Source organism: Centroberyx gerrardi, chromosome 18 (genome assembly GCF_048128805.1).
Source record: "Centroberyx gerrardi isolate f3 chromosome 18, fCenGer3.hap1.cur.20231027, whole genome shotgun sequence".
Taxonomy (NCBI): Eukaryota; Metazoa; Chordata; class Actinopteri; order Beryciformes; family Berycidae; genus Centroberyx; species Centroberyx gerrardi.
The window spans coordinates 12,224,914-12,248,666 of NC_136014.1; the positions used below are offsets into that span (position 1 = coordinate 12,224,914).

Here is a 23,753-nt window from a genome sequence, read left to right on the forward strand (position 1 = left end):
AAAGATGCAGCCTGTGTGAAGGTCAGGAATCTCAAAAAAAGGGTTCAGGTTCAGCTACCACTCCCTAAGAGGTCGGGACATTTGCTCTGGAGGATATTCCATGGGACCAAGAGCGATCACAGGTTGAGCTGGAGGCGGGGAATGAACGTCCTTTCTGTAGTCAAATTGAGACTGATGTTCATGTGTTTTCTCACTGCTAACATGCAAATGTCCTTGTTAACGGTGCTCTGTGATAAATTGGGGCACGTTTTTACTCTTGAAATGTTTATTTTTGGGACCTGTGTATATTGCCCATAGGAGATCTATGTGTGTTTTACTGAATTTCTCTGCACACTTTAGGGTGGAATATGTTTATTGCTCTCTTAGGAATGATGTGATGGCTTTCAAGCACGTTCGGGGCCGTTATGCTCTGTAGAGATGTGTTTTATGGCTGGGTGGTATGTGTGTGTGTCAGGGGTAGGAACATCAAACTTCAAAGTCTCTCTCTCTTCACTTCTTCCCTTTCACTCTCTTCACATCACTGATCACTCCATTCTCCAATAGGCCTACTGGCTCTTTCTCTCACCCCATACTCTCCATCTGATCCCCCTAGATAGATCTTTGAAGTGATTTTTGACACATCCACCGTACAGCCCAAGATAACTTCCTTAAGGTTATTTTCAAGGCAGCAAATTCAATGCATCATGTGTGACTATTTCGATTATTTCATTCTAGCTGTTCCAAAGTCCAGGCTTCAGATTAAAGGTGACGACCTGCCTGAGGAGCTTCGGTTGGCACAATCACAACTGTCTTTTAAATCACTTTCTAAAGCCTGTTTTTATAACTTGCTTTGATGTGATGGTTTTTGTCCTATTATTTTTTTACTATTATGTTGTTTATACCCTTTATTATTACTTTTTTAAATTGTTTTAATTTATAATATGTTTGCTTTTATTAGATTGTTTGAGCATTTTCTAACGGCTGCTGTTGTAGGTTGGCTGCTGGCCACAAGAGGCCGCAATTTGGTCACAAATAAAAAAAAAGCAGGTCTGTCTTTATAGTGCTGAGAGTTCAAATCGTTCTTGATTCTCTCTGCAGGCTGAACCCACTCCATCCTTTACGCTTCAGTCATTACATGAGTCCACCATAGATCCAAAAGCAGGATTGATGTTAACTATGTATGATTTGCCCTAATCTTTTGTTTGGAATTTGTCAATGAATGGATGAATTAAAGTGTAAAACTTTAAGGGGTCACAATAATCTGCTGCCATTACAGTGAGCACGTTTTCCTTTATTTCCCCCCTTATTGTGGCTGACAACTATCCCCAGTGAAAAATCACCACACTTAGTGTTTCTGTGGTACACAATGTGACTTTATAGTGACCTTATTGTACTACGGGTATTTCTCCTATAGGTATCATTAAAATATTCCTATAATACTTCCATAGGGATTTAGAATTTTACTATGATATTTGTATAATCTCCTTTGAAAATGTATTATAGGATTACTACCATATCTTGGCAAGCTATTTCAGAACGTAAGTAAATATATTTATGTATAACCTATTGTATCCTGGGATGAGCACATATGTAAATATTTTAAATATTAATACATATATTCATTAATAATGTTTCCTGAGATATGCTAATGTATCAAAATACACTCTTGCATAACATATCCTGGGACAAGATACATCTAAATATATTCCATGTATTTCTGTACCATGTATTTAAATGCATGCACAACATATTTGAAATAATACATTTTTATAATATTGACGTATATTTCCTCAATATGTTATAAATATACGTAAATAGCTTATATGGTTAAAAGAGACAATATTTTTTATATATGTGGTTTCCATACTTGCCAATGCTTTACGTTGACTATATGTTAAAAATGTATGCAAATGCAGCGAGGCTGTAATTCATCCGCGGCCAAAAGGCAAAAGGGGACATAAATATCTGAGGGGACCTCCTTTGTTCGCCGTTTAGTCACCTCTGTGGCCCCTGAAAAACCATTAAACCAGGAGGACTTCTCCCAGGAGCCTCGCATTCCTCAGATTCCTCCGGTCTGATGTCAGAGCAGAGGGGACGGGACTCAGGAGGCATCTGGACCCGCTGAGGCATTCATGGACCCCGCGAAAGCTACGACTTCCGAGCTTTAAAGGCGTAAACACGACCTGTCGCACATTCAACTGCTTTTGATCGCAAATAACAGAAACTGGACACTATAACAGAATCAGTGTTTCACTAGCTGTTGTTTTAGTTTATAAATAAAGCATCACAGAACTACTTTGTGCTGATGTGGCCGAATGGACAGGGAAAACACGCATCAGGCATGCAGTTGATGTTTTGATTCATTTATTAGGCAAAGTAACTGTATAATAAATCACTTTTACCATCCGCTGCTGACACTGCGTCTATGCTGTCTGGCCCCTACAGGTCATATCGCGACAACTCGGGCATCGTAGAAAATCCCCCGCTTTGTTGGCTCGTTCGTGTGAATCCTCAGCTCGTAATTCCAATATGTTCGACAGCACTTGAACGCAGCATGTGCCCCTCTCTCCTCTGTCCTGGACGCCTCCATTGGACTGGGGGACCACTACTACAAACATACCAAGGGTCCCAGGGAGAGAAGAAGACCACGTCGTTGTTATCCACGGCCAAGTTGGAAATCCTCGGCGTCTGTACTTTTGTCTTTTGCGTGTACGGGTCGCTCCTCTGAAAACAGGCAGAAAACTTGGGAGCTGAAAGAGGCACAGGGGTTGGGGTTGCGACTGCTTTTGCCTTTGCGACTTTTTTTTTTTGTCCAGAAGGTTGATTTCGTATGTATGATTCAAGCGTCTCGAGTTCCGTTTTACTGATGGGAACGTAAACTAAAAAAAAACCAACCCCACAACTGTTTGAGGATTATCACCGTTAAAGGATTTTGAGGCTCAACTCCGTCGAGCGGTGAAGAGTTTCTTCAAGCGAGGAGCAGACATCGGCATGTAGCGCAGGATCAAGGGTGAGCTGTTTTGCAATAGAGCTTCAATAACAGAGAGTTGTTTTGATCTTGTTTGTGCAAGGATTATTTCGAGCGATTGAAACAGTCCTTAACTAGGGGGGGAAACACTTTTAATTCTAGTCGTAGATTGCAGTCTGAGTGAAGCCAGGCTGAAATGAAGGCCATATGCCTTGGCCACGTAGGGCAGGGGATCCCAAACATTTTCATTTTCATTGTAAAGCCCCCACTCCATCACATAGACACATCAGGCCACACAGCCCCCATTTGATGAGGTTTTGTCTGAGATGATTATTTATTGTCGGGTATGATTTTATAGAGAACTAATTATAGGTGGGATAGCAGTGGGGAGAGTTAAACCTCTGATCACAACAGCCATCCCTATAAATTTCTATATAGTTTATGAAGTAATAGTGAAATCAAACTTCCTAATTTGGCTGGGGTTCCCCATGGAACCTGTCAAGGACCCCTTGGGATCCCCAGATTCCAGTTAGAGCAGCTTTCCACCAGCAAAACAAGGACATGCCAGGGGTCTTGAGTCTACCTGAAGTCCCACATAGACCAGACTCAGCTATTAGGCCTGTATACGACCTGTTAGGTACACAGAGAACGACTTAAGTATGTTGTTGCACTAGTGGAAAGTGTGTGCACTGTTAGTTATGATTTCAGTGGACTATGATAATCAGTCATCCAGGTAGAAAAGGAGACTGAGAGAGAGAGTTACACATGCATTTAATACTGAAAACACACAGTTATGAATTCCCCTCTGAAAACAAGGCAGAGCAGTGCACACAGTTTTACATGATGGGTTAAATGAGCTTGGTAGCATGGTGTGTGTGTTTATATGTATGTGTATGTGTGTGTGTGTGATCCCTGTGTGTGCCCTCTCTGTCTAACACTTCCCCTGGTGATGACATTAGCACATTGCTGCTGAACTGTTTGGCCTACTCACACCCTGCGTGCATGTGTGTGTGTGCGTGCGTGTGTGTGTGCATGAGCGTGTTTGTGTAAAAGATCTGTTTGGGCACGCACCTTGGATTACCACCATTACTGTAAAAGGGGAGAGTACGGTAAGGGCAAATATAGCATAGCTGCAGGAGGCGTAGGCCGCATACACACACACACACACACACACACACATACACGCACACACACAGACACACACACACACACACACACACACACACACATCTGGCTGTCTTTATAAGCTCAAAGGCATGCTGTGTAAATTATATGGTGCCAGAGCAAGTGGCTTGGGAGTATACAGCAGCTTTAAAACACTGGTGGAGAAGTTAAAGGACAAAAAGTAAGAGTAGGCTACTTAGAAAATGGCAGCAGCCTTGCAGCTTTGCAGCCTTGCTGCTTGCTCTCCATCACCTCATGGCCAGGCCTGCATGTGTGTGAGTGGAGACAGAGTGGTGAAAGTCCAATATCTGCTTCTGATTACTTCCATACAGCCAGTGCCAATGTTTCTGGCCCTCTGTATCCTACGTTCAGAGGAATTCGAGCCATATCTGAAAACAAAATGAAAGTTTGTCGGTGCTGCTGTAACGTTAAGTCACAAAGGCATGTCTTACTGTACTTTTCTGTACATTTAAGTTAAGGATGTTAAGGGTATAATATGTATTTACCGCATAACGTGAGCCAAACTATATGGAGGATCTAGATAAGGAAAAGTGTCTATTGTTTGTGTAGTGAGTGTTCATTTGATTCTGATGGCCATTTGATTACAACTGTAAAAGGACAAGTGTGGATCTGCTATGTGGGGCAAACATTCCTGTAATTCTGCTCAAGCACTCAAGCGCTGTAGGACAGGAGGAGCAGGAGAAAACTAGGAGGCAGTGATTGTTGTTACTGCTGCAGCTGTTTGACTGAAGTTTTGTTTATTTCGACAAATATAAAATGCAAAGCACCAGTGTTCAATGCATGTAAATGTTTGTCAAGGATCACACAAAAAGGCAGAGAAATTTATAGAATTCCTTAAAAGTTAACTTCTGGTTCCCTTGTTGTTCTGTAGCCTACAACACACATTAGAGCCACGAACCCCCATTTGATTAGATTTTGTCTCTCGGACCCAAATCTGAGAATATTTTTACTGTTAGATATGATTTTGTCCAGAATCCCATGACTATCTGTATTGTAGGTAGAGAGATAACAGTGAAACTATGATCAAAACAGTCATTCTTCTACATTTTCTAATTGTGTTAACTTCTTGTACAGTAAATTAAATAATGTAATAATGTTAAATAAAGTTTAACAGTTTTGTATTACCATGCAGTTCAGTGCCTTGGACATCAATTCGATTATTTAATATGTGATTTTGCAGATATCATTATGTATCGATGTTAGAATAATTTCTTATGATTATCATAATAATTTTGTCCACAGTGGCCAGCCGTAATCAGGCAAGCAACTACCAATATGAACAAAAATAAACTAGACTTTCAGGAAAACATAATTTTAAAAAAAAGTTTGATAGCACTTACTATGATGTGTACTATGAATTCAGGTCATAAAGACGTATGCCAGCCTTAAAAAGCAGGTAAACTCTATTCTGCTAATAAAAAGGTGGGTAAGCTGAGTTTAGGGGGGTTTACTCTCCTCTACATCCCTGACTGTAAGCAGTAACTCTGATCTAGTGTGTGTAGTGTGTGTGTAGTGTGTGTGTGTGCAGCCTTGCAGAGATGTATGTGAGAGGATCTCTGCGTTGTGTAAGTGCTGTGCTCTGCGGCGGCCCAGCAGACAACAACAGAGGGGAGAACATGCCTCAACCTGCCCAACTCTCCCACACTCCACCTCAGGCACCCACCAGGTGCTACGGACAAGCTGTCAATCACTGCTTGTCCCGCCCCCATGGCAGGTCAGCCCCCCCCCCCTCCTTCTGCTCACCCCAAACATCACAGACATGTCTTTCTGACATGCCCCATAACATGCTCATATATGGGCCTACACACATGCACACACACTCACACATTTTTTGTGAGAAAGAGGTGTATTTGCATGAGTGTGTATGCATTTTTAAAATCTGTTCTGTTTTTCTCAAAGAACGTCAAGTAGAGCGCACACGAGTTCAACGCTGTGTTTCAAGTGTGTGAGTTTTCCCTACGCTGGGTGTGTGCTCCTCACAGAAACATTATGTTGCGTGTTAGAGACTGCCGGATGTAAACAGTAGCAAAACCAATGTGTTGCTCCTTTGATTGGTCTATAAACCCGATGCTATTGAAGCTCCTGTGTTAGTGCCTGAGGGCTCAGCGCTGAGAAAGCAGTCAGCGGCTTTTGGTGGTTGGGAGTAAGTGTGTGTGTGTGTGTGTATAGTTGTATCTGTGTGTATAGCTGTGTGTGTGTGTGTGTTTGTGTGTGTGATGTGGTTCCCGGAGGGGAGGGGGCATGGAAAATGTGAACAGCACAGCGGTTTGGCTGCAGCAGACATGGTGGCCGTGGGGCCGACGGTCCCATGCTTCTGTTGTCGAGGTGGAGAGCCGCCGCTATCAGCCTCGCCGTCCATGTTTCCTCACTCCTTCCCCTCCATCCTCCCCCTCATCCCCCCTCTCTCTCTCCCCCTTTCCCCTGGCCAACTGTACCAACATGATAAGAGCCTGAGAAAGACCGATGTCACATCCCCTCCTCCCTTTCTCGCCCCATTCTCTCTTATCTAGGTCTTTATTTTCTCAATCTGTTGCTGGGAAAATGGGGGTTCACCTGCCCCCCTGATGCATGTGCATGACACACACACACACACACACACACACACACACGGGCACACAAGCTTTGCTATCTCTCCCCCTATTCCTCTCAATAACACCCTCCTCTCTCTCCCTCCATGACATCAATCTCCTGTTTCCTCTGCCACAGGATGAGTCGGCAGCGCTGCGTCACTCCTGGTTTGGAAAACCAGTCTCTGGCCAGTGTCACTGTATCCCTCTTTGATCCTCCTCCTCCTCTCCATGTTCAAGTGACAGTGTGTTTAGATGGCTATGCCAGGCTGAAGCACTGGCCATTCTCTATCTGTAACCGTCACCCGCGGCACAGCGCTATACACTCTTTGAAAACACATGCTTCTAGTTGCTCTTTCCTCTTACGCTTTATGGTATTTGGTGACAGGCAAAGTTCACACATGTACTGTTGGGCATTTACTATGAATAATGCAGCGGTGGAAGATTATGTAATTGCCCATTTTTTGCAGTACAAGTGGAATTTATCCCTTCTTTGCACATCCTTCTATCTGCTTAACAAATATATTCTGTATTGGTAATAGTAAGCAAAAATCAAACTTTGCAGCCTAATACGTGATTTTGTCATATAACAGAGAGTGTACTCCAAGCAGGCCAAAGCAAACGCTAATGATTATTTACAGATCATGTTTGAACTCGATGTTACTCAGTATCTAGTCAGACAGTAAAAGGTGGACAGATATATATGTTATTGCTTGGGATAGTATTCCCAATGCACATAACATCTGAATACTGACCCAGTGCAGCAGGACAGGGTAGCATTGATAGTGTCACCTGATTGGAATCAGAATCAGTAGTTTCAGAAGTGGGATAGTGAGTATACAGAGTCTTTTTTTGAGTCCTAAATGCCTGCTACCTTCAACCTGATATACTGATATATAGTGATGTAGTGGCAATGATGTACAGAGGCAGAAACATGCTTCAGCTCATCAGCTGCCATATTAACATCTAATGTAAATTGAAATGCTGGAGGTGGCAGAACTCTACTCTCACTTTGACATACAATTTTTCAGTTTCTCAGTGTTGTTTATCTTCAGTGTGCAGTTCTCATGACCCCCCCTTCCCCTGAATCTGAGCAAAGGTGTGCGTATGAGTATGTGTGTGCGAGAGTGTGTGTGACTATATAGAGCTATGTAGTGTTACAGACAAGGCTCCTTCGCTGTCTGAACGTCACCTCTGTGTGAATGCTCTGCTCTGTGTGTTTGTCACTGTCTCTGTGTTCTCATACACCAGAGAGAATGTGTGTGTGTGTGTGTGTGTGTGTGTGTGTGTCTTTGTCTCAGGGGGTGAGCTAGAGAGAGAGGGAAAGAAGAGCGATGGAAAGTGAAAAAGCAGATGCGCTTGTTAGAGAGACACTGTCTGGCCGCCTGGCTCCACCATCTGTTTGCAGCTGCTTGTGTTTGTGTGTGAGAGAGTGTGTGTGTACGCGCACGCATATGTATGTGTATTGTGGAGTGTGTATTTATGTTTGTTGCTTCGAGGTGAGGAAAGGTAAAAGCAAAGTCTATTGTCCCGTTTGAAGAATGTGACACCGGTAATATTCTGTGGCCTTGGATGTGTCTTTGAAAAAAACAGACACGAATTGTCTGAAAGTACACACGCACACACACAAGCACGCACACACACACACACGTACACACATATACACAATCCTCTGAGTCAGACAGAAACACACATGGCCAAAGTGTCAGATAACAAAGAGGGTCCTGATGGTGTGTCCCGCTGTCCCTTAGGCAGTCTGGAAGAACAATGCTGTGTGTGTGTGTGTGTGTGTGTGTGTGTGTGTGCCAGCATGAGCTAGCCTGTGTATATTCTAGGCTACACTGCTTTTTCTTGTTTTGCTCCAATAATAAAAAACTACAAGAGTTGGTGTCTTACTGGCCAGTGTGTTAGTCAGGTTAGTGGTGTGGCTCTGCACACCAGGCTGATAAAGCCTGATCCTGGGTCAGCTCCCAGGATCACTTCTCTGTGTTCCCACTCGGTCTGAGAAGACTAACTCTGATCTGGGCGATCAGCGCTGCTACTTTGACAGGCTTTGGCCGCCGGTCTGGAGGAATGTCTCGACCCCAGGGCCCTGTTTCCCCAAAACATCTTACTGCTCAGCTCGTCTTAGCTCCATGGTAAGCCAGCGGGGCAAAAGAGGATCAAAGTCCTAAGAAGCTTTGGGGAAACATCAGACCGAGCCGGGCTGCGTCGGAGCAGACGTGGGGTAATGGTATTTTCAAATGAGTCTTTAGTGTTTGTTTTAACCTGCTTGGAGTACCAGATGGTTGGGTTTGCTGCACAGGACAAGACAATGAGTGACTGACGCTTTGACAGATGATTAGAAACTCTGCTGATCTTGCAGTATCTGAATGGTCCTGAAGTGCCAAACCCCAAAGTGCAAAGAACTGTTTAGAAATACTATTTGACCCCGTTCTGAGGGTCAAATAGTCCAAGTCCCTCTACATAGCCAGTAGGGCTGCACAGTTAATAAAAAAAAATTGAAAATTGCAATATGAACTACTTCAATTTCCAAAGCGCAAGAGGCTGCAATTATTTGATCAGAGTAATGGCTTCTCAAAATGGATTCCTAAACATGGTATTCTGGCGCTGAGACAAATTTCTGGCCTAAAATATGAAATTGCACACTGTTGAAAAAGTTTCATTGTATTCAAACAGAACAAATCTTAAGCAACAAAATCTCCGTTTTTGATTAAAAATGTTTCTTGTCTGCTGAAAAATCTAAAATATTGAAAGATCTGTGTCTGTATACTGTAATCATATCTCAGAGGCAATATTCAGCAAAATAATCACAATATGATTATTTGTCTTGGCTGCAAATACTATTTGATCCAGGCCTGGTCGGGAATGTAAAAAGGGGACACTGGAGGAAGAGCAGCAATGGGCTGTAAAGCACTTAACCCGTTTGTTTTGCTACAGCGCTCATGTGTAACAAGAGAGGAGGAGGACGGGGGGGGGGGGGGGGTGGGGGAGGGGGGGCTGCTGCAGACAGAGACAAGCAGCAGAGATCAGATTGATTGAGTTACACACGCTACACTTGCGTCCTCAGCTCTCGGCGGCCTGCGTCTAATGGTTTTAGCAGTAGGCGACAAAGTGCTGTTTTGTTCCCGCTATTGTGTGGATGTGAATGGAGCAAAGCGACAGACTGGCTGCCCCGAGAGAGGGAGAGAGAGAGAGAGAGAGAGGGAGACAGAGACAGAGACAGAGAGAGAGAGAGAGAGAGAGAGAACACCCACTGCACCCAGATCAGCAGCTCTGCTCCTGTGTTGGCGTATTGGGATGCCGTTGTGTTTACAACTTTTTGTCAGTAATGTGTTAGTATCAAGCGCGCCAACGCCAAATACCAGTGTGTGTTGGCTGTTTGATGAATGCCGAACATTTTAGGTGTTCGTTCATGATTTTGATAACCAGTCATCTCATAAATCCTGCAGTTGTAGTGTTGTCTGTCCCTGGCTGTGTAACACTACCTCGCTGCAGTGTTTGTCACAGCGTGTTTTGGTTGGTTAATATTCTCAGGTGGTGTGTGCTGCTGAATCCACACCTGAGTGGGGAGAGAGAGGGGCGGCGGGCTGCAAAAACATCACACCCTGAGGGGGGAAACTTGTGTCAACATTGTTTTCGGGCTTTTTCTACGTCTCTCTTGTGTCAGCTGTTCACTTGTCGCCTCAGCTGGAGGTTGAAAAAAAGCCGGCCTGGCCTGCCAGGCTGACAAGCTGCTCAGCTTCTACGATGACAGACGTCTCATTGTGTCAAACAAAGGCGGCAAACCGCAACATCGAATCACAAATTACAACTTGAATAATAAATGAGTAACTTTGTTTGAATATGTCATGTTGACATTTCATGACGCACAAACACAAAGATCTTGATAAAAAAAAACTTAACCTGACGCCAGGCTGACAGAACTCACAACACTGTTTGCCTCTGTCTACCTGCAGGTCACATATGGGAGTACACACTTGTTAATGCAGTACTCACATAAAACTACATAGTGTTATCTAATTTTCTATTGGTGGTCACCTTTAATGGACTGACTTTGCGGCTCCATCACAAATGTCCTCCATCTTGATTGATTTACTGTCTCATTTTTTCTCATCATTACAGAATCCATCTGCAAGCAACGATAAACAAAATGATACACTTGTGGTAATGTGGTTTAAGCGTATACACACACACACACACACACACGCAGAGTTGAGTGAGGAACATAAAGGCTTCTCTCTCTCTTATTTGTTTCCACCAGCTCGCCCCTCGCCACATTGAGCGACCAGCAGCTGTCCACCAGTATACTGGAGCTCAGCCAGGAGAGGGAGGGAGGGATGGATGGATGGTGTGTGTGGGGGGGGAGAGAGAGAGTAGGGGAAAACGAGAAAAGATGGGAACGCTTTCACATCCATTTCAGCCCCGCTACATTAAAAACAAAAAAAACAACTTTACTTTCCCTCAGTTTTCCCTCTCTCTTCGCCGCGCCACAAAATTACAACGTGCAAATTCATAAACGTATACGCTGTTTTTGCACGCTGGAAATAAACACGACGGTTCAGGGAAAATGTTGCGGCAGCGTCGCAGCAGCGCTCGGCGTTGCAGCCGGTGCAGAGGAGTGGGTTCGGTCCCAACCTATTGTCTGTCTGTCTGGTTTTACTCAACCACACACTCCCAACCATGCCACTGATTGCTAGTTTAGAATTGCACTAACTGCTGTCTGGTCCTTTGGCTAACCCCTGAAGAGCTTGGTGGGCGTGTTGTGTTTGTGTGTGTGTGTGTTGTGTGTCTGTGGTGTGCTGTGTTCATGCATGTCTATGTTTGTACGGCACACAGTGAAAGTATGCGTCTTTATTTGGGTCTTTGTGTGTGTGTGTGTGTGTGTGTGTGTGTTTGTCTGTGTCTGTGTACTTGTTGACAGTGATTTAGCGGGACTGTGTGCGTGAGAACGTTTTCTGGGGTGTTTTTTTTCGCCTGTGATGTCACTTCCCCTAAGCCCAGGCCAGTAGGCGGACCCAGAGAGACCGCAAGTTCAGGTCAGGTGACGGCTTCGGAGGTCAAAGTCCACCAATCGCGAAACAAAGCTGATTTACTCACCCCATTGTAGTCTAATTATTCACTCTGCCGTGGCTTTCTCCCTCTCTCTCTCTCTGTGTGTGTGTGTGCATGACTGTACGCCCAATAAAAAACACATGAATAAGATGATGCCACATTACAGAGTGCTTTCTCAGATGGGATTCAGGAGGGAGGAATGCGTTCCAGGCCCCATTAGGGGGAACGGCTGTTACAAAGGCGAGTCTTAGTCAGGCCGAAGGTGCCGGCAGCCTTTTGGAGAGCGCCATGCGAATCATACTAAACATCGCGGTTGTAAGTCAGCGCTTTGCTGCTTCTCGCCCCCCCTTTCATTCAAGAGTCCTCCCCCACCCCCCCCCACCCCCCTCTCTCCTTTCTCTCTCGCTCACTCAGCTTACACACACACACACACACACACACACACACACACCCTCCCCTCCTTGTGGTGCATACTTGTGTCAGGTGTGCTCTGTTTTTCCAGTCAGGGTAGAGAGGAATCTGGGCCGGGGTCCAAGCTGACTATCAACAGCACACTGCCAGAACTCAGGACAAGAAGCAACACATCCACCCCACCTCTCCTCCTCCTCCTCCTCCTCCTCCTCCTCCCTCTCTACTCCTTCTCCTCCCCCTTTCTTACCCTGCTCTCTCCTGATCACTGGAGCATTGTCACACCGTTTTTCTGTGTCTTTCTCTCCCTGCTCTCCCATGCATCCCTTTTTTCTTCATGTTTGATGTTTCTTTCAAATCTGCACTTCCTATTTTTCCTCCTGCACTTTCCCTCGCTCTCCATTTTCCTCTCTATTAGGCCTTACCGAACACCCCCCCTTTGTTTTTTGTGCCGGGTTGCCAGTCGAGGGTTGCCAGTTCTGTCAGTGGCTTGTGTTTTGGTATGGAAGAGAGGTTGTTCTTCCCTTGCCGAGGAGGCGTGGAGCCTTTTGATTGAATCTGTGGTCTGGTTCCTGTCTAACAAGGCTACAAGAGGCCACCTCCCTAAAACTGACACCACTTTTAGCTATTTCGATTCCATTCCCATTCACAACATCAGCATTATGCTAGAAAAGAAATCCCCGAGTGACTGGTGGCAAAATCACTCAGATTAAAGCTAATATTTTTCCAAAGCCTGAGGCTGGCCTCTCTTTGGTGTGGATATGTACTGTAGGTGTGCATATGGCGTATATATGTGTGTGTGCGTGTGTGCGTGTGTGTGTGTGTGTGTGTGTGTGATGATCTCCTTCAAAGCCCCTTTACTCATCAGAGACATGAAAGCCAAGAACTGATGACTAACCCAGGGATGTATTCAAAGGGCTCCCCGAAGACCTGTCTCAACCTTCAAACCACAGAGAGTGTGTGTGTGTGTGTGTGTGTGTTTGTTTACGTTTGCCTGTCTTCTTTAAAGTGTTGTACTGTATGTTGTGGAGTTGCAGCCATTAACAGTTATATTTACAGTATTTTGTTTACAATCTTTATTCAAATTGCCAGTTTTTTGGCACTAGATAACATCAGGCTGTCCTGAGTGCCCATGTGTTTTTGTGTATGTGTGTGTGTGTAAGCACGCGCTGCCCTCCGTGTGTGATCTTACACACTGCTACACTGTACAATGTCTGGCACCGTGCTCCTCTCGGGCAGAGAGAGAGGGAGAGGGGAGATAAAAAGGAAAGGGAAGGCCTCCCACACAGGCAGATATGAGACTTAGAAGCTCCATTAGTTCCTCAAAGCCAGCTGCCGGGTTCAGATGGATGTCTGCGCTCTGCCGTTTGATGTCCATTCATCCGCGGCCTCACATCTCTGCCTCTGTCTCCCGGCTCCCCCGACGCCGGGCCGCACGGGGCTGGAAGGAGCGCAGCTGCCACAACTATAGGATAAAGCTGTCTGTCTGCTCCCAGCGCACCAGCACCACTGCTGCTGCCGCTGCTGTCGCTGGTGATTCTGCTTGCCTTGTCTGTTTTTTTTTTTTTGTTTGTGCTTGTTTGTGGGAGTTGGGCAGAATGATTATATGGGGAAAGGCGTGGGAGGGTTTGATATGGGGAGTGTTTACTGATTTGAGCACCGTGCTGCTGCCGCCTGCCGCTGTATTCCGCTGCATTGTCGTCTCCTAAAACAGATCGTCTGAAAGAAGAGGGGAGTAATGACAACTCTTTATCCAGAAGGCTTTAGATGTTTTCAGCAGAGAATTGAGAGTTCCATGTTTAGCAGCTAATCTTCCTCTTTTGCATCTCTCCCTACAGCACCCGCTCATCCTCCTCTTCCTCGTCGTCGTCGTCCTCCTCCCCCCTCTCCGGACATCTTTGGGAATGGGCCAGCGCCTGCCCAGGGTGCATTTCTCCACCCGGTGGTGTGGCTGGCGTCGTGCGAGAGTGAGGAGGGCAGCGGCCAGGTTGTAGAGCCCGCCCCTCCCTCCCTCTCTCTCCCTCGCTCGCTCCCAAGTGACTTTTGACCTTTGACTCAGCCGCGACCCCCACTGTGACCTCCTGCGAGCCATGCCCTTCCGGCTGAAGCTGCGGCGCACGCGCCGCTACAACGTCCTGAGCAAGAACTACTTTGTGACGCGGATTCGCCTGCTGGACAACAATGTGATTGAATGCACTCTGTCGGTGGAGAGTACGGGACAGGAATGTCTGGAGGCGGTGGCCCAGAGGCTGGAGCTACGGGAGGTGAGGAGAATTCATTCATTATGTGACACAACTACATGCCATTGGGTTAGACCGATATATTGGTCTGCAGGTTTAATGGTCTGACATTGGGCTTTTTAAAAATATTGGCCAGTCAATGTCTCCAGAAATGTTGGAGGTTCCTCCTTGACCAAAAAAAAAAGTCTATATCCTATCTAAAACCTATCTATCTACCTATCTAAAAGTTTTTTTTATTTAATTCTTTATTTAAATGCAGTAAGGTATCCCAGAGTTTCCCATGAATAGGTGTCACGGGTCACCCTGCATTAAAGAGCTGCTAACCCTAAAAGAATTTAATTTGTTTGGGTTTCAGTGGAGAATATTAGTGTCTATGCTAAATGTCTAAATGTTGGCTTTTCCACCCTGCCAAGAATACAATTCTGGGGGAAACACTGAATCCTTGTAATTTTAGGGGTATAAAAATGGTCAAATTTGAAAATATTGAATACTGGCACAAGATATTGGGTATCGGCGACTTTCACTATCGGCCAAAACATGAGTATCGTTCCTCAAAAGCCTGTAACGGTAGAACCATAGCGCATACACACACAAAAATATTCACATTCATAGAAGAGAGTCAGATCGTGTGTGTGTGTGTGTGTGTGTGTGCCACGCGTCTCTCCCCAGACCCTGTGTGTGTCTCCCTGCCCTCGGCTGTCTCTCTCCTGCCGGGTCCTTGTCTGTCTCTAACGAAGCGTGGCGTACCTCTGTCCTCTTTTCACTGCAGAAGAAAGAGATACTGCTCATCCCCCTGTTCCACTGTCACCCCTCCTCTCCATTCCCTCTCTGCTCCTCTTCTGTTTATGTCTCTCCCATGTTTCTCTCTTATTGAATAATAATAATAATTAATAATGTCACTCTCCTCCTCTTGTTTCAGTTCTCTCCCCTCTCTTTCTCTTTATATGACTGTATGCTTTTCCATATCTCTCTCCATACGTTTCACTTTATTCTCCTCTTCCTTACCGCTGTACTCCTTCTTCTCTCCTTGCTGTTCTCATTAGTTTGCTAACTTCCCAGTAAAAACACAGACTACATGTAGCTTTCCGTGGGTTTTTACTGTTTGTGACCACTCACATGTGTGGAGTTGTTTGTGTGTGAAAGGGCAGTTAGTTAGAGCACAGATCAAAGGAGGAATGTGTGTGTGTACGGCGGAGGACAGCGCGATTGAGTTTTACGAATACGTGTGTTCGACTGCTTGTCTGCTAACAGAGTGAGAGAGATAGAGAGAGGGAGAGAGAGAGAGAGAGAGAGAGAGAGGCGGTGGAGTGTGCGTACTCACATAGTGTTGTGGTATTTGCCAGGTGTCAGTGATGTTATAAATAAGGGAGTGTGACGCCCCCGCTTCAGCCTCTGTCTGCCCCCTGAATGCACGCTATCTCAGGATTGTGTGTGTGTGTGTGTGTGTGTGTGTGTGTGTGTGTGTGTGTCCATATGCATCTGTGTTTTTAATTTTTATTGTTGCACCTCAGGCCCTGTATGTGTGTCTGTGTGTGTTTGCATGAGAGACAAAGGTGGAGATGCTGAGGGTGCCTAGACACACACACACACACACACACACACACACACACACACACACACACACACACACAGTGTATGGGCGTGTTAATGTCCTTGCACCTGGACTGCTTTATGACTTTCATTACAGTAGAGTCAAATCATGTGGTCAAAACAGGTGTGCTTACCTTCTTTGAGACACCAGTGACACACACACACACACACAAAGCCAAAGAATGTGAATTCTTGTGACCTACATTATTTAATCCGCTTTAGTTTCATTCAACTTTGTCATCACATTCATATCACGTCTAACAGTAAGTGTGTGGTCAAGATATCTAACACTGTTGGTTAAACCATCAGCAGTATGTTGATTAAAAAAGTCCAAATGTTTTAACAAAGTGACTCTCAGCAGGATTGTAATCGATGGAGCTAGAGTTACGCTGCTGACGTCAACGGTTTGATCAGATTCGAAGGAGAAATATTTGCTCGCTGTGTTTTGTCTGCTTATTAATCTCTCCTCCGTTCTCCTCCCTCATTCCCCATCCGTCTCTCTCTTTTCTCCTCACCCCGTCTCTCTCTCTCTCTCCTCTGTCTGCCCACCGTCTCCTCCATCTCTCTCCCACTCATTCTTTCCACCTCTTCATCTCTCACTCCACCCCCTCCCCCCCCTTGTCTTTCCTCCCTCCACACTCCCACCTCCACTTTCTTCTTCCCTTGTCCTATACCTTCTTTTCCTCCATCCCTTCCCTCCATCTCTCCCCCCGGCTGCAGACCCATTACTTTGGGCTGTGGTTCCAGGGAAAGACCCAGACCCCGGCGCAGCGCTGGGTCGAGCTGGAGAAACCCCTCAAGAAGCAGCTGGACAAGTTTGGCAACGAGCCGCTGCTCTTCTTCGGCGTCATGTTCTACGTGCCCAATGTTTCCCGGCTTGAGCAAGAAGCCACCAGGTAAAAAAAACACTACACCAGTCTGCATCCCGAAACCTACACCTCACACTGTTCCTTTTTTTTGTAGAAAAGGCCCTTCCTCAACAACATTTTGCACTGAATTTTTTTAAAAGCTGGTTATTGTTGTAAACTGTGAAACTGTGAAACTCCGCTTCTTCTTCCTTGTGATTCATCGTTATAAATTACACACACACACAAGTTGAAAGCATTGTTAACATACTGTGTTCAAATTAATGTTTTTGTGATGAGTAGTTTTTGAGGAAAAACAACCTTATATCATGTCAGAACTAGATAATTTGTCATGGTAACAGCGTCATACTGGCTCTGCCTGAAGCCGTGCTGCAGCAAGAGAATGCATCAGACTAGTGATTCATCTTTCAAAACATATGTGATCTTTGAATATAGCAGGTCACACACTACACTAGTGGATTTACATCATCGGCAGCCATTTTCTCCCCATACCAAGGTGTGTGTGTGTGTGTGTGTGTGTGTGTGGGTGTGTGTGTGTGTGTGAGCGTGAGAGAGAGAGAGAGATTGAGTGAGCGTGTTAGCTAGCTGTGAAAAGGGCATCCAGGGGTCAGTGTGTAGACAGGACAGCGGTGTCTGCCATCTCAGATTCCCTCTCATACACACACACACACACACACACACACACACACACACACACACACACACACACACACACATGCAGTGTGCTCCCGCCATGGGTCTGCTAGCACTGAGCTGGTGAATTTGTGGCTGCTGCTTGACTGGATGTGGGAAAGGTCGATTGCAGGTCACAGCTTGACGTTTGACGCTGGAGCCAGTGGTTTAGGTGTGTGTGTGTGTGTGTGTGTGTGTGTGTGTGTGTTTGTTAACCATTTATTCTGTTAGTATTTTCTGTATAAGAGGCTATCCTCTATATAAGACTACACATGCTATTTCTGTGCTTACATTTGAATTTATAAAATCATCACGTATCAGTGACCAGCAGCCTCCACTCACTGTGTGTGTGTGTGTGTGTGTGTGTGTGTGTGTGATAGAAAGAGAGTGTGTGCAGGTTCGTTACACAGAGGCCGTGGTCTGCTCTGGTAGAGGGGTTGGTATTCCAGGAATCCCCTACGGGCTTTTACGGTGTGTGTGTGTGTGTGTGTGTGTGTGTGTGTGTGGGGTTGGAGGGGTTATGGTGGGGCCTTAGGGGCAAGTTTAGGGAACAATGGTCCCCTCTTTTTCTCTAGCCTCCTCTCTCTCTCTTTCAATCCCTGTACATAGTGTTACCCCTACTCCTTTTATCGGGCCCAGATCCTTTCATTTCTCCACATCTCTCCAGCCCCACATTTTCTCTCTCTCTCTCTCTCTCTCTCTCTCTCTCTCTCTCTCTCTCTCTCTCTCTCTCTCTCTTTCTGTTAGTCAGGAATGTTGGCACAGCCGTCCAGCGTAGGAGGCGGACCACACATTCCTCCCAGCAGAAGTGCTAGGGACGGGGGGGCAATGTCTGGCTTACAAAACACACACACACACACACACACACACACACACACACACACACACACACACACGTACCTCGCACACACCCCCTGCCCCCAAGAATCCTCTCAGAAGCCAGCTGCAGCCCTGTCAGAAGAGTTAGTCACAATACTCTACATTGTAGGAACATACACAGTCCCGGAGGCAGAGGCAGCCCCGGTCCAGTTTAATCACTTCAGTTGGATTGGAATACAATCTTCAAAACTTTTTTAATAGGTCAAAACACAGGTTTATTTTTTAATTACTTACGCCTGAACAAGGCTTTTACCACATCAAAATATCTTAAAAGTAATAATCTGCAACTTTTTCATATAGCTGCTCTCTATTGCCGGTTCATACCATACAATAGTGATTCAGCCTACAGTCAGTTCTTGAAAGCTTTTGCATTCGCTGTTCTAAACATCTGCAAGGGCGTCCCTCTTTTCCCGGGAAAAATCCTCTGCTGCACAGGAAGTGATGCGGTGTTTACTGAAGCAACAACAGCGGTTTGTTTTGAATAAATATAAGAGGGTAGAGTGCAAAACCAAAATGAACAAAACCAGAATCAAAACAATCAAAACACACTTTATCACTTTAAAAGCCGTTTTTTGCTGCTGTGATCCCCTTCAATCAGTTTGAGAATGGACAATGTGAAGAATGACAAGCCCCTTTTAAAATGTGGATTATTTATTAGAAGGTTCATCTGGGTCAAAACCAGCGGAGCAGATCCTTGGTGTCATGGGGTTTTGCATAGCAACAACCTGTGTCATCGCTTCGCCTACACACCTGGTCTGGTGAAGGGGGGAGGGGAGGATGGAGAGGAAGAATGATGGAGGCAAGGAGAAAGACAAGTGGCGACAGAGAAAGTAAAAGTTTGGCAGCAAGAGTTGGCTTGTGGTTTGTACCTTGTTATTAATGTGGTTTTATCTTGCTGTGTGCGCGCGTGTGTGTTTGCACTCCTGCATATTTACCTGTCTACATACAAAAGTATGTTTATGCATATGTGTAAAGACAGAGTAAGAAGAGAGAGAGAAACAAAATTAATAATAGTACAGGATTTTGTGTTGGTGGCATAATAACTTAAAGAGCTTCACAGTACATATTGACGCATGGTAACAAGACCTCACATACAGTGCAAAGACATCGACAGCACATACATATCAGTTACTTTTAGTAAATAGTTACTTAACTTTGTTACTTACCTTAAAAAGTAATTCACTTAATTAAAAGTAACAAGTATAATGCTCGTGGTGCCCAGTGTTACACTGTTTGCGGTTTCCATAAGTAAACGGTAAGTTTTTTTATTTGTGCCAACAAAAATGTGACAATATTAAAGAAAAATTAAAGTGATATTCTGATTTTTAAAAAGTAACTAATAACAGATTGCAAGATTTAGAAGTAGATTTAGGAACTAGTTACTAGTTGCCACACAAAGGTAATCTGAGTACTCTAATATACCACAAAGTAATGCATTACCCACAACACTGCATATCACTTTGCTGATATTCATTCAGCATTTGATAGCTGTGTTTTTTCAAGAGAAGCAGAGAGATGTGTCTGTCTCCAGTAAATAAGAGAGACGGAGACAGTAATGCATGTGAGTTTTCTAACGCGCTCCGCTCTTTGAAGTTTAGCGTTTGACTGATGTGTAACCTGATACTACATCCCTCTCGCTCCCTCTCCATCCATTCATCCCTCCCTCATTCCTTCCCTCCTTCCCTCCCTCCTTCCATGCAGCTGTGAAAATTACCCGGGGCAAGGGCTAACGGGTAGGAGGGGGGGGGTGTGTGTGTGTGTAAGGTGCTGGAGGGTCAACACAGTGTGTTTGGAGTGTGTTGGTGTGGGGGACACTTTGCTTTTATTGTATAGTGTGTGAGGGAGAGGGAGGAGTTTCTGTGTGTGTGTGTGTGTGTGTGTGTGTGTGTGTGTGTGTGTGTGTGTATTTATCATCCAGTCAGCCGCACAGCGCTTCACCTCTGAATTGCTGCCTGCACTAATCCCAGACTTCCTCCTATACGGTTCTTACAACCAGATATCATGTATCACCTCAAAGAAAAGAGAAACATCATTCTGTCTTTTTCTTTCTCTCTCTTCTCCCTTCTCTCTTTCCTTTTTCTTCCTTCCTTCCTTCCCGAAACGCTTACCGTCTCACTCCTCCACCTCCTCTCTCTTTAAAACACAATAGTTAAATTTTTTTTTCTTTACCCATTCCTCCCATAGAATAGAGACCTTGCAGAAGGTGTGAGGTGTAGTCAGTGTCACTTCTAGGGGATGGGACGATATATCGAAATTCAATATATCGCAATACAAAAATGTGACAATACGTGAGACGGCTTGACCATCACAATTTCACAACCTCTCCATCCAAAGTATATTATTTGCGCTTTGTAATAACATTTTAAAATTGTTGTTTACATTCTATCGTGGCTCAGAAACACATCGTATCGTGGTTGTATCGAATCGTGAACCCCATATCGCGTATTGAATCGTATCATGAGCACAAGCACATCGTCCCGTCCCTAGTCACTTCCATCTGCCTGATATGCTGGAGGGGAAGAGTGAGCAGGAGAGAGTGAGGAACCCGAACAGAGAGCTGTTGACCAGACCGCTGCCAGCTGGCCTCAGCAGACCCCAAGGCTACCAGCACCAACAGCCTTGAAATCCTAGCTTTGTTCAGCTAGTTATCACTCACACACACACATACACACACACACAGATGCACTCTGTTCTGCCCCTTGCTGATTCAACACATTTCAAAGTGAAATCCTCCAGCCACCCACGCAACCCGTCTGCACCCATCTGGGGGTGAGGGGGTGGTCAGGGTCGTACCATTGGAGAGGCGGAGGGGGAGTTGAGGCATTTACACACACACACACACACACACATGCTCACAGGCTTGTTGTCCTGGCCACTCGGACATCTGGCAGCATGTCTTGAGCAGGGTCTGAACATGCGTGGGCATATAAAGGGCTCTTTGTGTCAGGCATGTGTGGCCGCCTGCAGTGCCAGCAGCGCACTCTGCCATGGTACAAGTCAGCAGTAACTCACAGGAGCGGACTACCTCACGTCTGTGTATGTATGTTCACCTGTTATTACACCATCGTGATGTCATTCTGGCACGCACGCCAGGTGTGTCTTTATGGCTGTGTGTGTATAGGCGTACAAGCATAGCATAGTAGTCTGTGTGACGGACACACTGTAATACACATAAAGTTGTGAAACTCAAGTGAGGAATGTGTTTGTGTCAAGTTAATGCATGTTGTCCGTACACTGGGTGGGGATCATTCTGTTTACAGGCTTCAGGCTTATTGCCCCATTTTAATATAGTCGGAACCAATACAGGCCTATTACATCATATGAGTACTAATCCTGACTATAAAAATATTACATTTACACTTACAAATTGACTGTTGACAAGAACGTAAACCCAGCTATATTAAGACCACACTGTCTGCAAAATATGAACATATTTGAGGATGGGATCGTCTTCATTTTTCAAATATTGAGGGACCGGCTTCTCTCAAAATGGACGTATAGCTTTTTGGAATGAAACCTTTTTATATGCGACATGTGGGTTTCATATACGATATGTGGGTCGGATAAATTCATGCACAAACATTTTCCAGACCCCGGCCAAAGCCCGCAGCGCCATTAAAGGCCTATCTGATTTTATATTGTAGTTGGCTGAGCTTAGATTTGTATGGTTATAAGCTACGTCTATTGTTGTGCTACAATACATAACCATGCGAGTAGCTGACCGAACTGCAGACCATGATGTTCAGTGAGACAATGTATGGGAGCGTACATTCAAAGCTCTTCCTACAATGTCTTTTTAAAGACATTTTGTGGCCGCATTCATGCTGAGACTTCTCTTTACTACCTTTCACAGTCTCGCTTTCACTTGTTCTTAGTCATTTCAACAGTTTGCCGCCCGCCTCTCCACCGCGGGCCTCACATATGTATAAACATCATCATGTTGTTACCGTTCAGCCTCAGAATGAGAACCAACCACTGTCAACCTCAACATTTCCCGGGACCCCAACTGGAGGACGCTGGGAGAACATCGAGAGTCAGGAAAAACAAAAGTCCACAGTCATTTGAAGGTTTTGTGTCCCGCTAGGCTCCTCCCCCCCCAGACCGCATCAAGCTCCTCCCCCCCCTGCAGTCGCGGTGGTTGGGTTTGGCTAATTAGAGGGTTGCCACGGGAACGGAATGGCGGCTCAGCCAACCGGTGTAATGACAGGGTGAGGGAGGAGGGCGGGGTCAGATTATAGGCCCGGAGTACGCACAGTGGAGCTCAAAAAAGAAAAGAACAAGAAGCGAGGGAGAGGGAGAGAGAATATGAACAAGAACATGAAAGATGGGAGAAGGTAAAGGAGGGCATGGAAGTATGAAGGGGGCTAAAAAGTGGGAGAGAGCAGGTTTGAAATCACAGAGAAGAAAGAGGAGTAAAGGAGAAAATCCTGGTTGAAGTGGGAATGAATTAACTCCAAACCTGGTGTGTGTGTGTGTGTGTGTTTTGTGTGTGAGTGACTAAGCATGTATAGCTCAGTGGTTTCCATAGAAGTTTGTGTACTCTGGCATGGGCTGTCTGATGTGTGCTTCCACTCAGAAGTCTTCCTGGCCATGTGTGTGTGTGTGTGTGTGTGTGTGTGTACGTCAGGAAAGGTGTCTCGCAGCCCACATTGGAAAGACTCACTCTGTGGTCACCATGGCAACAAACAGGAAACGGTGTGTGAGTTTTATGCAGCTGAGCCTGGTCACCCCCTGACAGTTCTCTCTTTCCCTCTCTCTCTCTCTCTTTCTCTCTCTCTCTCCCTCTCCCTCTCTCTGCTCCTGTGTGGCCACACCATTCCCTCAAAAGACAAACATCCAGTTGGACCAGGGCTAAAAGTGGACAAAAGGAGCTGGAAACCTTAAGAGGCGCAGTATATTTCAGCCACTTGGTTTTGAGACTTTGACCGCAATCTGTGAAGGCTGCAGTGGGCTCAGCCTGAACAGTGTCATATCAGCTTACCCTGGGCAAAACACTGGCCAAAACCACACTGCACTTAGCCTCACATTAGCATAGCAATTATAAAGCCGTACCCAGCCCCTTCGTTTGTCCAGCTTGTGTCAGGCCTACCTTGGAATTTGCAAGATTAAACTCAGTCCATATTAGCCTCAGCTCCACATCCAGCTCCATTTAGTTTGCCTGCTGTTGAGCTGAGCATTTGCAGAACTGTGAAATTATATTGTTTAGCCCCTACTGGTATACATTTGGCATTCCTCTCAAGTCAAGAATGAGTCACTAGTATTTCAAATGGTGGTGATTCACTCATTCCTGACTTGGATGTTGTAACCGGGTTCTCTGGCATTGTTTTAACTGGCAATACTATTG

At 45.4% G+C, this 23,753-nt stretch overlaps 1 protein-coding gene across 1 annotated transcript in view; it reads left to right on the plus strand.

Annotated features, from left to right (window-relative positions):
• Positions 1 to 2,535: 2,535 nt before the first annotated feature.
• Positions 2,536 to 23,753, plus strand: part of LOC139926140 (tyrosine-protein phosphatase non-receptor type 14-like) — a 38,758-nt gene continuing 17,540 nt past the window's right edge. The window contains exons 1-3 of the mRNA XM_071917737.2: positions 2,536 to 2,989; positions 14,001 to 14,426; positions 16,713 to 16,888. Coding sequence (XP_071773838.1) covers positions 14,253 to 14,426; positions 16,713 to 16,888 — 350 coding nt within the window. The 5' untranslated portion in view covers positions 2,536 to 2,989; positions 14,001 to 14,252. The remainder of the gene's footprint in view (positions 2,990 to 14,000; positions 14,427 to 16,712; positions 16,889 to 23,753) is intronic.